Below are 13,899 nucleotides of genomic sequence, written 5' to 3'. Positions count from 1 at the left end.
CAGAAAGACTTTTCCACAGCATTCAGGGCTAAAATCCTTCATGTAGATTCCCAGCTACCTAATAAACAGTTTCTGACAAGTCAGTTAATTCTGAAAAGTCAGGACAATTGAAGAACTGAGCTACACTGCTTTAAATTCAAAGGGATATTGAAGATACCTGAAGTTTTCTAGAATAAACTATTAGCCGGGCCAGGGATAGAGTTCAGCAGCACAGTGCTTGGCTGGAAAGTACAAGGTCTTGAGTTTGATTCCCAATACCAAGAAAAAAATAGAGAGAAACTATTAGACATCAGTTATTTATTCTTCAAAAACATTGCATGCAGACGTTTGATGCAAAACTCAAGGGCTTAAAATCTGAGAAATTTTGGAATGTCAATTATTTCATCATTAACCTATTTGATTAACCCTGCACTGGTGTGGAAAATACTAATAGGATAAAATTTTGTGAGAGTTTTCAAAGATATTATGATGCCAGTATTTCAACATGAGTAATAATTACTACTAGTGAACATGTTTTACAAGACAGCTCTTGCAGTTTATCTGATTTAATCCTCATGCCGCTCTTACAAGGTATAAAAATCCCATTATAAAAAATTGTCATTATTATCTCCACTTACAGATAAGACATATGGTGGAGCCAATATCTGAACCCACACTTCCACATTCAAGGCCCTACTTTTTGTCTGTACAATGGGCTTCAAGTTCTCTTCTTAGGAACTATGGGCTATACTGTACATGCTACTACTGGCCATGGGTATTAACCAACAACATGGCTAATCAAAATTGGGTCTGTGAGTTGGAGATTACAGAATATGGCTTGGGTATCCAGAAAGGCAATAGGATTGAAAATCCTAATGCCACTTTTACGTAGTTTTTGGAAATATTAAATTTATACTGACGTACTTCAGTGGCCAGCTTTATGATTCTCAAAACAAAGAGAGAAAATGACCTCCCTTCCTTCATAAAGCCCATCAGAAGGATAGAGATACACATCAAAGCTCTCTTGGCAACCTTGAGAGACCTCCCTCCTCCCCCTGGGACACATGTTCTCTCATTTGCAAGGGTTGAGAATCTTCTATATATAGAAAACTAATATGATGACACTTACTGCGTGATTTATATGAGCCAGAAACTGCTTTAAGGATACATTCAATATTTCTAACTGATTTAAGAACTACAGTATATTAACACTATCTTTCCACACTGCTATAGCTTGTCTCTAGATTTTTCTCCAATGCCTCATGCAGAGGTGGGGCTTTTTCGAAGGCAGCTGGATCTAGAGTGTGTGATTGATTCAAGGTGCAATGGTAGGAACAAGGGCCCTAGGATTAAGGGTGTGAATGATACCCACCCTAAGTAGTAAGGTAAGACATAAGGGACAGAAAGAGCTGTGGTTGTCCCTTCCTTGTCTTGCTACATTCTAGGTGCCATGAACTATTTCTCCTCTGTGGTGCCTGTCTGCCATGTCACCCTGGTTTGGAGCCAGGCAACTATGGACTGAACCTCTACAAACTGTGAGCTAAATAAACCTTTTCCCTTTTAACTTTGGGTGTTGGGTATTTTGTCTCAGCAATGAGAAAAGTAACTAAGGCATGCACCATGATCCAAAGTGAGGTGCAGATAATTTAAGGAACTCACCCACAGTCCCCCTAAATTTGTAAGCTTGACTCTGAACTAGAAACGATGATTCCAAAGACTGCACACCTCACTCCATACTATAATCTCTCTTACTAGTCAAATGAGATAATTATAAGAAAATCATCAAAACAAATGTGAAAACAATCTTCAAAGTGATTCAAACAATGACTCAAAGAGGAAAAACTTTTTATGAATTTAGGAAATATCCAAAATGAATTGTGGTTTCTAAAGCTATACTTCTGACTTCCATTCTTTGCCTCTCTCTCTCTCTCTCCTAGTCTGTCGACACCACTCTTCCCCCATTTCTCTTCTTTGTTTTTCGTAAATTTACCTTGGTCTAAACAACTACACTAATTAGTTTTGACTGTGCCCGCCTGTCGAAGTGCCACTGTTGTTTAAATAATTCAGTCTAGTACATCTGTAATTTAGGGGATTTAATGTCTCTATTTTCATTGTTAAAAACAATTCACTACGATAACATCAGTCATTGTATCACTTTAAATTTTAAAAATATTTAAAGGCAATAGAAGTCAATGTAAAAAAAAAACTACAGCTCAATTCAGGAACATAGATGAATCTCATAAATATGATATTTAGCAAAAGAAGCCAGGTGTATAGATTTATACTATATGACTGAATTTACACAAAGTGAAAAAAATAGACAAATTGACCTAGAGTGTTATAATTCAGTACAGTAGTTACAACCCTGACCCCTGGAAGGTACAAAGGAGCTTCTGCAATTCTATTGCCATTTTGATTTTTGATCTGGCTGATGGTTACACAAATGTTTCATCCTGAGTACATTCACTGTACTTTGTACTTGTTTTGTGCATTTTATGTCATTTTTCACTACAGCAGTTTACATTAAAAGGCCATACTTTATCCAAAATTCTCGTCTGCTAATTGTGTTTTCTCATTACTTTATCTCATCCAAAAAGATACAGTTAATTTATCTGATAAAGTTAATATTTCTACACCTGATTACATAGTTACTGTTTTCCTGTTTAGGAAATATTCTATGAAATGTTTTAAAAGTTGAGTTGATTGACTAGTTTATAAATAGTTCAATTCAGACTTGATGTAATTTGTATATAATGAAATATATAGTGCTATAGTTTTTCACAAGACCTTTCCTCTGTGCAACCATCGTCCTGATGGAGATACAGGATATTCTGTTATTCTTCTAAATCCCTTCTGCTTCTCTAATCGACACCATCTCCCAACTTTCAGCTCCTGGCAAAACGCAATGATTCTCTGTCGCTCTAGCTTTGTCTTTCCCAGAATGCCATGCAAATGGAATCTTATACTATGTGTTCTTTACCGCCTGGCTTCCTGTAATTTGCACAGTGTATATGAGATCCATCCACATTATGTATAGCAGCAGTTGGTTCCTTTTCATTACTCAGTGACATCACAATGCATGCATATGCCAAGAACATTTAAGTATATTCCAGTTTGGGGTGATTATTATTAAATATTCGTGCATAGGTTTTGTATGAACATGAAAAACATATTTTGTTCTTGTTTGTAATTCCAAGCTATACTTTTAGCTGCACAAAATATTTTCTATAACCTTTATTCTGTAGTAGTACTTCTACTGAGAGAATGTATTGACTTTAAAAGAATTGAATTTGAATTATGTAAGAAATACAAACATAGAGCAATTTTTGCAAATTTTTGCAAATTTTTACCTTAAAATATTTTTGTTACTCTGTTGAGAATTAAGACTGAAAATATTCTATAATGTTCTAGGTTAATGATTCAAAATCATGCTCAAATTAAAATACTAAATTAAAAGATAAAAGGCAGCACTAATTAGAACTCTGAAATTATAATGAATGAGGAAAAACAGTTAGAATTGGTGGCTTGAAAAGCTAAGTGTTTCTGTCTCTGTCACAACTCTCATTTCTTGTAACTTGAATTCAGCAGGTTAGTATATTTGTCCATGACAGCTGGGCAAGGACTGGAGTGAGAAAATGGAAACATGGTAGATGTTACCTAGCATGTTGTGGTAAAGTGGAATGACCCGTCCATGGGTAGTAAATGCAGTCATGAATAGTGGGACCGTTACACCTGCAGGCAATTACAGAACAGAAAACATCATTCCGCATCCACAGTGCCATGCACACACATGCACCGGCGCTCACACAGGGAGCCTCGGAGGAAGGACATTGAAAGCAAGCACACCAAGTACCTATCCATCAGGCCGATGCAGTCTTCAATACTGGAGCCTATGCACCTGCAGAAGACGCAGATTAAAAAAAAATACATGGAAAGAAAAATTAGTCAGCGTGAAAGAAATCAGCACCAAAAATATTGCCAGGTTAAATTCTTAATTTCCATTACTAGAGATTTTGGACACCATGAATTTGAAGCCAGGGAGAAGATTACTGCTTGAGAGATACACAGAAATGAATAGCAATTACCAGCCAAGTGGAATGCCAAGAAACATGTCCAAGGTAAAGAAAATTTTGCACTAGCTCTGTAGCTAACATTCCCACAGAGGTCATTTCTATGAATTTCAATTCATTTGTGTCTTTCATGATTATACCTCTTGATGAATAACTTGAGAGTTCAATGACTGTAATTGTTTTCACATACATGATTTCCTCTAAAAGCCTTTAAGTAAAGACCAAAATCAATTAAAAAGAAAACATGAAGACTTCCATATAATATAATAACCTGATGGTTAATGGTCATTAAAGGTTGTTCGGGGTAGAAAATGAGTTAAAGTGCTTTAATGCCTTTACCATGAATACTTTTACATAAGCAGGTCATTTTAATCTTTCATTATGACTGTCTTTAAAACATATTTGTCTGCAAACATGAATTTATTTACACAGCAAATTACTCATTTTATCACATTACAGTTTATCTTGATGGCCTCTTAAAATAGTAGTATCATAACATGAAAGCAAAAACAGATTTTCAAACTGCCATTACATTTAGTTCAAAGAACAACAGCTATATAAAAACTCTAAGTAAATGAATAAACAGAAATGCAGATAACTAAAGAATCTACTGAGATAAATATTTAAGTAAATTTGTGTAAGTTCACATAATAACTAATAAGTTCACACTAACATATAGTCTCTACAATTTCATTTTGAGTTGTTATGGAAATATTATTTCTTCTAGCTTCTAAATTTCTAGAACTGTATTTATTTCTCCCTTTTCCATCAAAGACAAACAGCTCTAGAAAATTATTAAGATTTTTCCTGCATAGCTATTCAGCTATGGTATGTAGAATTTGATTGGTGATGCAATATACATATATTTCCAAAGCCTTCGTTTTCAAAATTGAAAGAGAAGTTGAATTTAGTCATAAATGTAATGATGTAAAAAGTGCCTATATATAAAGTTAGTCCACATTTATATCTTTAAATGACTCCATACACTAACAAACTAATACAGCTTATCTAAAATAACAGTGAAGTCACTATATCTGCTGCAGTAATATCAGTTGTAATATTCCTACTAGCTAGAGAGTTGGTTTGCTTGTATTTTTGTTTGGAAGATTCATTTCAAGTAGCAAATTTCAACTTACAGAAATATGCAAAATATACTGTCGACAAAAGTCTTTAAAAACAAGCAATAGGAAACAACTGCAGTACATACCACTGAATTGGTATCATACATAATTCATAATCAAAAGCATTTATAAAAATGAAAAATCAACTACTGAAAAATATTCTAAATTTTCTTCTCTGACTTTTTCTTATTCTACTCTGAAGAACGTTTTTCTATTACTTCTTCACAATGTCTTTTGAAGACAGTCCTGCCATATTATAAGTTTAATAGTCTACTGCATATTTCCAAGTGAGAGTCTGAAGAGCTATAGTTAGCTTGCAATCTTTACAATAACCCTTGGAAGATAAAAATATTCAATTGTGAAATTCAACTTGAAGCAAAGTGTGAATAATAAAAGCTCTTCACCCATTCAAAAAATCCATGTTACATGCCTGATAAAACAATCCTACTCTTCTATGAGAAGTGGGAAAAAGACATATTGATACTTTTCCGATTTTCATTGTGCTTATAATTTAATGAAGGAGATTGGTGCATAAGTACATGTGTATTTATAATATGGTAAGTGTAGTAAGATACAAGAGAAAGGGCTGTAGTGATATAAAAAGCGGTCTAACTCCAGAAAGTCATGTTCATCTTTCCAGAGGCATCAGAAAGTTGATGTTTGATGTATTAAGAGATGAAATTGGTATCATAGTGATGTTAGCAGGTAATGGAAAGCAGAAGCAAAATCAGAGATCTAAAGAAACTCATGTTACATATTAACATTTATAAGCAATTCCAGATAGGTACGGTGCACAATTTGAGGCAAAGGATAAAAATAAGATTATATATTAGATAGGAAGCAGATCTGAGAGATTTTTTGGTTCCTAACAAATGTAATGGAAAACCATTGTGTGGTTTTAAAGAAGTCATGAAATTGGTACATGTGTAAGGTAAATAGATCTCTTGGCCATGTGGATGTCGGTCAGGTGGAAGCCAAACTGACAGCTTTGGCATGAAGAATATTTTAGCACATATAAGAGGTGCTTGACTGAACTAGTGAAATGGTAAATGGGATTTAAGCAAAGGGACAAATTCCAGAAATGCCTTTAAAGGTATGGGGAGAAAAAAAGGAGGCTGATAGCTGACATATGATGGAAATAAAAAAGATCAAAAACTTTAGGATAAGTTATCTTCCGAACTTTAAAAATGGTACCATCAGGAAAAGAGTTCAAGAGGAGGATCATGGATCTTTGTGTATGAGACTGAGAAGAGTTTGGTGCTTTGAATTTTTGTACCCATCAATTAGTATTGGTTATTCAACATTACATAGAAATGTTCCTCAGCAGGTAGAAAGGTGATTCTGGGGCTACGAGGGAGAAGAAGGTGAAAATGTTATGATCCACTTTGAAATAGTTTATAGGATAAAGCCAAAACCACATATGTGGATAGATGGATGAAGGAAAGTACATAAAATGAGAAAAGAACAAACTGAAGATTTCAACTCAAAAAACTCCAAGAGCATGCGACATGAGATACAATTTTGTGACCACTAAATGGGAAAAAATGATTAACATTAATTGAATGCACTGTACTTTAAACCAAATCCAAAATTAACCTCAAGAAACAACAGGTGATCATTAGTATAAAGTTCAGAAGAATCTAGTAAAATAAAAAGAACTAGAATTTTATGTGTCACTATCAAGGTTTCTAGAGTTGAGTTTGCTTTAAGTGGAAAAACAAATCAGATACAGGACAGCAGTTGAAAAAGGAAAGGGAGAGGAGGGATGAGGGATCCGGATGTGGTTTCAAAACAGGTTGTTCAGGAGAATGTAGATATTCATGATTTAAACATACTTAAAAGCAGAAGATAAAAGAAACAAACTAAAGACCAAGGAAAAGGAGGGTATGAGAGAAGTGAGACAACCTTTGAAAGGTTGTCTCACTGTGTATGTAATAGTGCACACTGTATATCAATATTTTGTGCTTTCTGTATATAAGGCAGTAATTGTTATCACAGATAATGTATATTGTTTCAGAAAGACCATAAAACATTAAACTTTTGAAGAGTCAAAATGGCAAATAAGGGACTGACATAAGTCGCAGAATGTTAGTAATGAACTCAAAAATAAGTCAGTGCTCCAAAGTAGAATATTTACAGAAATGTCAGAAAAAAAAGGATACTATGTCTGACACATTCTAAAACAGTATTGGAACTCTGAATATTGAGCTATGTTCTCTTCTACTTAATGATGCACAAAGACCTTGATGTATTTATATACCATATAAATGTAGTTTAGATATTTGGGGGAAATCTTCAAATTTTGAAATAAACATAAAAGAACATTTAAAATTCTTCAATTTAAAGATTATACACTTAATGTAATGAGTAACTTTTATTGTCCTTTATCCATCGATGGGTACATTTAAATTATGTAAATTTTTAAAAATATATTCATAAAAATTAAAGCATATGTAAAATTATGTTTCTAATAGTAACAAAAATTTGAGATTTTTAAAGTGCCCTATGAAATGAACATTACCATATATGTTTAACATGCAATTTGGCTTGATATAAGAACCAAATGAAATTAACATTAAAGTAACATGGACAGCCAGGGATATAGCTCAGTGGCACAAGTGCCCGCCTGGCAAGTGTAAAGTCCTGAATACAATCCTCAGTACCAAAAAAAACCAAGAATATTTGCCAAAGTAACATGGACTCAAAGCTATGTTACTGAAGAAATTATAATCTCTGCATTTAGTTCTGTCTAATTGCATAATAAATTTAGTTTACAAGACCTCTTTTAAAATTCAGATATTGCTAGATGCAAATATGGACACCATTCCTAAATTTTAAATTCTTGCTCATCACTTCAAAATACAGTACAGAAGGTTTTGGTCTAGAATAGGAGATATAAATTGAACAAAAATTCACTGGATGTGAGTTCCTAGTAGTCGAGTTGTGTCATGTGCATTTCTAACCTTCATTGTCGCTTTCTGATGCAGAACTGGTATCCAATGTAACAAAGCTGAAGAATGAGTGAAATAAAAATATGCTGCAAAAACGTGTCCTCTAGAGGTGGCAAGAAGAGATAATGTTACTTTTTTTCTCCTCAAGGGATACTGGTAAGAATCTCCTGATGAGACTAAATGAATAATCTATTTAAAAAGTATCTGAAGAACTTATTAGAACCAATATAGTTAATGCACTTTTAGAGTAGTAAAAGTGCTTTTAAGGTATTACGTAGATAATTTTATTTTCAGAAAAATCATTACACAGTATTCAAAGCAAGGACTGTACTTCTAAAAAATGTAATTGAAAGGACTATTTCCATTAACTTGGTTCTTTGATTATCTGACATAATATTGGCATATAAAAGAAAAGCTGTTTTCCCAAGTGGAGCTGGCCCAGTGAGCTCACACTTAGTGATACTCAGTTATTACAAGTGTCTGAGCATAAAAACAGGCGCTCATTCCATCATCCCCATGGCTCCTGTGAGCTTTCTGGGGAAAGGTCATACTTCTGCACGCTCATGTTCAGCTTGAGCAAAAGGGACAGATGACCTTGCCGCTTCGGTACACACTCTCAAAGCATGGTTGGCTGTGCAGCAATACATTTCAATGGCAAACAGAAAACACATGGTTTCCACTCCTGGGGAATTCCTAAATTCCAATATGGTGCTGGAATCAAAGCATTTTATGAAGTGGGGGAACTATGAAGGCTCCTGAAAACTATGGAGGTTATTTAAAAAACAAACAAACGGAAAACATAGCAGGAAGCTAAATGAAACTACTAACATCCCTCAGGAGTAAATCAGTCATTAGAGAAGACATCTATCTTGGAAAACACTGGGCAGTTCAATAATGAAATTTGAGGAGTGCGATATTTGAATTTGGGGGATGTAACACTCAGATTCTCTCACTGTGACTCTGCAGTCAAGAGTTGCTAACACCACCTTCTCACTATTTATTTGGAGTACCCATGTGATCTGGAGAGAACTGTTCCCCATTACACCGGCATCTTCCCTTTTGCCTGAGGACCAAATTTTGTTACTATGGTAATTCGATCCCTTTCCATTGCTCCCTACTTCTCTTTCCTTCACTCTATATGTTTTCTTTACTATATAATCATGATTTAGAAGGGCAGAGAGGAAGACACGCCAGCCGCATATCCAGACTACGGCGGCTGTGGGATCTCACTTTCATTTCCCTAATGGCTTCATTGTAATTAGATTTGCAAAAACAGCAAAAGGTCTCATTTTGAATGGCAACAGCTGTTGACATCAACATTATATTGAAAAATTTACTGGTTTAATTTTAGCTGCAAAACAATAAAACCCTCTTGTGGATGATTTCAGCAGGCAAACTTTTCTCTTTCTGTTGCTGACTCCTTCTTCTGCTCCAAGCAGTACCAATTGTTTTTTTTCATGAAACAGTTTCAACTCAAGTGTGCCAAAAACTCACAAGGGGAGCAGTTTATTACTTCTACTTTCCTTGAAGCAAAGTATCTATGTGACTGTTTTATCCTCCTCAACCTCTGGGCTCATGTGTAAACCAAAGAGATAGCAGGTAGGTGTTGGAAGGTGAATTTGAATTTGCATAGCAGTATATTACTTTACCTTCTGAGGTTCTGCCACTTCACACAGTGACTTAAGCTGGTTTCTTGACCTGTAGAAAATTGTAGCAGCTTCTGCAAAATGATGTTTGCTTGGCAGAAAATGATCTTGTTTGCTCAAATTCTTCTGTAATCTGTAACAGCTATCCCTTAATCTGGCAGAGTATCTCTTTATGGACCCTCCAACAACTTGCCAGACACAGAGTACTCAAGATGATTCTCAACAGCAAGTGTGCTTACAGGTGTGCACGTGTGTGTGTGTGTGTGTGTGTGTGTGTGTGCATGCATTCATGCATGCACACGCATGCATTTGTGCCAATGCATGTTGGCTCTAAAAATGGACAAACATTTTGCGGACAGAGGGAAATAGCATAGGTGAAACTTTCTGGAGAAAGAAGAATAATCTATACTAAGATAAATTTGTTTTCTTTAAAGAAATAGTTCTTGGACTTTGCTAAATAAGTAATGTTATTTCTTATACATTCTGTGCTTTTCTTCTCTGTGAGTTATTTAACTATTCAATATGATAATCTAATTAGTATGGATTGTATAGCACAACCTTTTGAAAGATAAAATTATGCACCGATCTTTGAAAGGTCCTATACAGACAAAGACATTCTATGTTTGAGAAAAATATGCAGAAATTACTTTTATAAACTGTATTATTTTATTAAGGTACAGATCACTAAGTCCCTCCTCTACCCTCTCATCAGTCTGTACTCAGATTTTGTCAAAGTAATTCAAAATAGTATATATCAAGGAGAAATATCCTTACTTTAAGCTGACTGGGACAAGAAAGTAACAGAAAATTTGTTAAATATTTAATAAACACAAATTTCGGGGCTGGGGATTTAGCTCAGCGGCACAGCGCCTGCCTGGCAAGTACAAGGTTGTGAGTTGGATTCTCAGTACTGGAGAAAAACAAAAACAAAAAACAAAACCAAAACCAAAACCAAAAACAAAAAAACCCACAAATTTCAAAAGTGTGATTACTTTCTTTCCAGAATACACGGTAAAATTTGTAAGAATTTCCATGCTGAACCCACAGGACACTTGACATTAGTTTTACAAAGATGTCAATAGAATGGTTATAAGTAAATGTTAAACAGAAATATTTCAGAAAGTAAAACATTGATTCTCTTAAATTTCTCTTAATAACAACATATCAACTCTAAAAATGAATAGAGTTTTGTAACAATTTCCTGAATTTAGGAGATAATAACAGAGATGAAGGTGCATGTGTGTGTGACTGTCGGCCAGCAAAACATGCCAGGCTGACCTCGTGATCAGCAAGGACGCTTACCCTTGGGTGCAGTTGGGGTGGCAGGGACGGCACTCCCGGTCCTGGTCTGCATACTTGAAGATGAAACTGTTCGCCCCCTGTAAACCATCTGGACACTTTTCCACACAGTTTGGGCCGTCCTTAAAATGAGAGCACTTTGTGCAGTTGTCAGGTCCCTGAAATGAGAGAAAGATTGAGGAAAAAGTGTGGATTTTCTTTCCTCTGAAAGTATCCATGTATTCAGTTACTGAGACTTTAGTGGGTGGCAAAGAAATTGTCCCCTAGGGAGAACACTTTCAGCAATAAAAATGTGGAGTTATCTACTGTAGTAAAATTAGCAGTTTTTAAACCCTGGATGTGTGTGAAATATGTTCTTGGAATGTTTTCCTTTTTGAAATCAGCAGCTCTCTGCTCAACTGATTTCCATATCATGCCTCTAGTGTAAATTAATGTTCAATAACTTTATCGAAAGCGGTCATTATCATCTTGTTACTCATGCATGGTGATAGGATGGTGGAACAATATTTGGTATTTACACATTTTTCCATGGAAAGTGCTTTATTTCCACCATTGGGAATAGGGAATACTCTTACTAAGTAGTTAATGAAAAATAGATACAACAGAAATTAGACAACACTATTTTATATAAGTGGAGTATAAATTTTATGTTGGTTATACAATGGCTTTCATTGAAAAATAGATTTTAAAACTTACCATGATGAATTGTTAGGAGTTAGGCAGTTTAGGTATATAAAAGTAATTCCTAGGTAATTCTTTAATTCAAATAAGCTTGTACTAGTGCCAAAATCTTATCATGTCTATTTATATGAATTTTAATAAGCCACAGAACACTGTTGAGTTTCACAAATGCACTTTCTGATAAGTAAATGTCAAAACTTTCAGAATGATAAGCGTATATGGAGAACTATACCGATGATGAAGACTATATAAATATGAGCATGAAAAATTTAAAGATATTCACTCACTTTATATATTTATGTCTATAATATACATTAATATTTTAATATACATAAAGTTAATAAGCAATAATGACAAGCAATTCTATTTAAAAACATCAACAACAATAATATTTAAAAACTAATGTTAAATACCTAAAAATTTTACAAAATGAAAATTCTTTGTATTTGGCACACCCAAGAAATGATGAGTAGTATATCCTTGGATTAAAGAAATGGAGAATATTTTTATCCAACTGCCGCTTTACTTAAGAAGAGCTCACATTTTTATACCTTCACCTCTTTTAAAAGAGAGAATTCTTTTTCAACACCACACTGTCTCAAGATTTTAAAACAATACAAACTCTCTCATCATTTTTCCCTGATCTTCTTGCCCTGACCGGTTCTCCCATCATCTATGTCTACAGCGTTCATCAATTTCACCAGTTCATACTGAAGATAAACAGGACATAAGAAAAATATAGAGAAATACATATATTAGGTTTGGTATTTAAAAACACTGACTTTGGAAGCTGACTGTAATACAACCTGCAGAACTGCTTAACAGGTAGGGGATGTAAAGATCAGGTCAATTCTTAGGAATGATTTCTACACAAATCAGTGAGAAACTATAAGTTGGTGATACCCAGCACTAGGAAAGTAAGATTTAAACTGTTTTAAAAGGGAAAAATGGAGGTTGCTAATTAAAAATAGTGGTATAAAGAAGAAGAGGTAATAAGCAAGAGGCTTAAAAAATCCTGAGACTGCTTGAGGTATAATCACCCAGCTGTTTATATTAGTATTCTGATGTAACACTCAGACCTAAAAAAAAAAAAAAAAAAAAAAAAATAGCATATGAAATCTAATCCCTACTGTACCTGAAGAGTTCACTGATGGTATCTTTTTATTTTCTCTCAAAGAAGAATTCCTCACATGCTTCCAATTCTAACACCTGCTCATGGGTACTTAGGCACGTAGTACCATCTATTTCACAGAAATCATTTACTGTGCAAGTATGTGGAGTAGCATGACTTACTGCATGAGAGAGAGGCTTCTTGCAGAACACAGAACAAAGCTTACTCTAAGTAAATTAGGCAGCTAGAGTCTGAATTAAGAATTATTTTGCTATTAAATCCTTGTAAAAAATTTCTAGACAAAATTAGAAAATGTATAAAAGCCTGTAAAACCAAATATATTTAAAGTTAAGTATATTTTACTGTAATAAGTCATTTTTATTTTTATTTTTAAGCATCTCAACTGTTTGCTTTTTAAATCATGATACAAAGTCAAACATCCTAATCATATCCTAAAAAGCATCCAGGCAAACCTCTAAATAAATGAAATGTATTGATTTCCCATTTCATTTCCATAAAAAAACACTTAAAAATCTGTGTGTGTCTAAGATTTACTCTTTTATCAAATATTTCCAAAGCATTTAGGAAGGTAGATGTAGTAATGCTATGATCAATGTAATAATAGAAAATGAAGTGAAACTGCTCATCCTGGCATATGCTAGTAACCCCTATTGAGGCACGAGGATCACTAGTTCAAACCCAACCTTGGCAACTTTGCGAATTGCCAAGACCCTGTCTCAAAATAAAAAGAAAAAAAAAAAACTGAAATGTAACAAATGCTACAAGTTCAGTATCTATCAGTGAAAAATAAGGGAGAAAGACATACAGAAAGAGAGACCGACAGAGTGACTGATTGGGAGAGAGAGTGTTATGATTTCAATGTATTCTGAAATGCTAAGACCTCATAGAGAGAGGGGAACTTTTGAACATTTCCAAGGGTTTCAGTGTATCCTACATGAAAGAGACAAAAACATCTTTTTCGGAGAGCTATTGCAATATGAGGGTTATTTGTTATGTCAGCACAACATTTTTTTGTACCTA

The 13,899-nt window shown here is 34.4% G+C and overlaps 1 protein-coding gene across 5 annotated transcripts in view; it reads right to left on the bottom strand.

Moving 5' to 3' along the window:
- Positions 1-13,899, bottom strand: part of Erbb4 (erb-b2 receptor tyrosine kinase 4) — a gene marked incomplete at its 5' end in the record, with an annotated part of 1,058,248 nt that overhangs the window by 247,388 nt on the left and 796,961 nt on the right. For 2 of the 5 annotated variants that reach the window (XM_005396938.2, XM_005396940.2), the window contains 2 exon segments: positions 3,833-3,877; positions 11,070-11,224. In XM_005396938.2, the coding sequence (XP_005396995.1) occupies positions 3,833-3,877; positions 11,070-11,224 (200 nt within the window). 5 annotated transcript variants of the gene reach the window in all.

This window comes from Chinchilla lanigera, unplaced genomic scaffold (assembly GCF_000276665.1).
Source record: "Chinchilla lanigera isolate Chin_1 unplaced genomic scaffold, ChiLan1.0 scaffold00056, whole genome shotgun sequence".
Taxonomy (NCBI): Eukaryota; Metazoa; Chordata; class Mammalia; order Rodentia; family Chinchillidae; genus Chinchilla; species Chinchilla lanigera.
The sequence above is the reverse complement of the archived record's forward strand: the minus strand, read 5'-3'. Positions and strand labels throughout refer to the sequence as shown.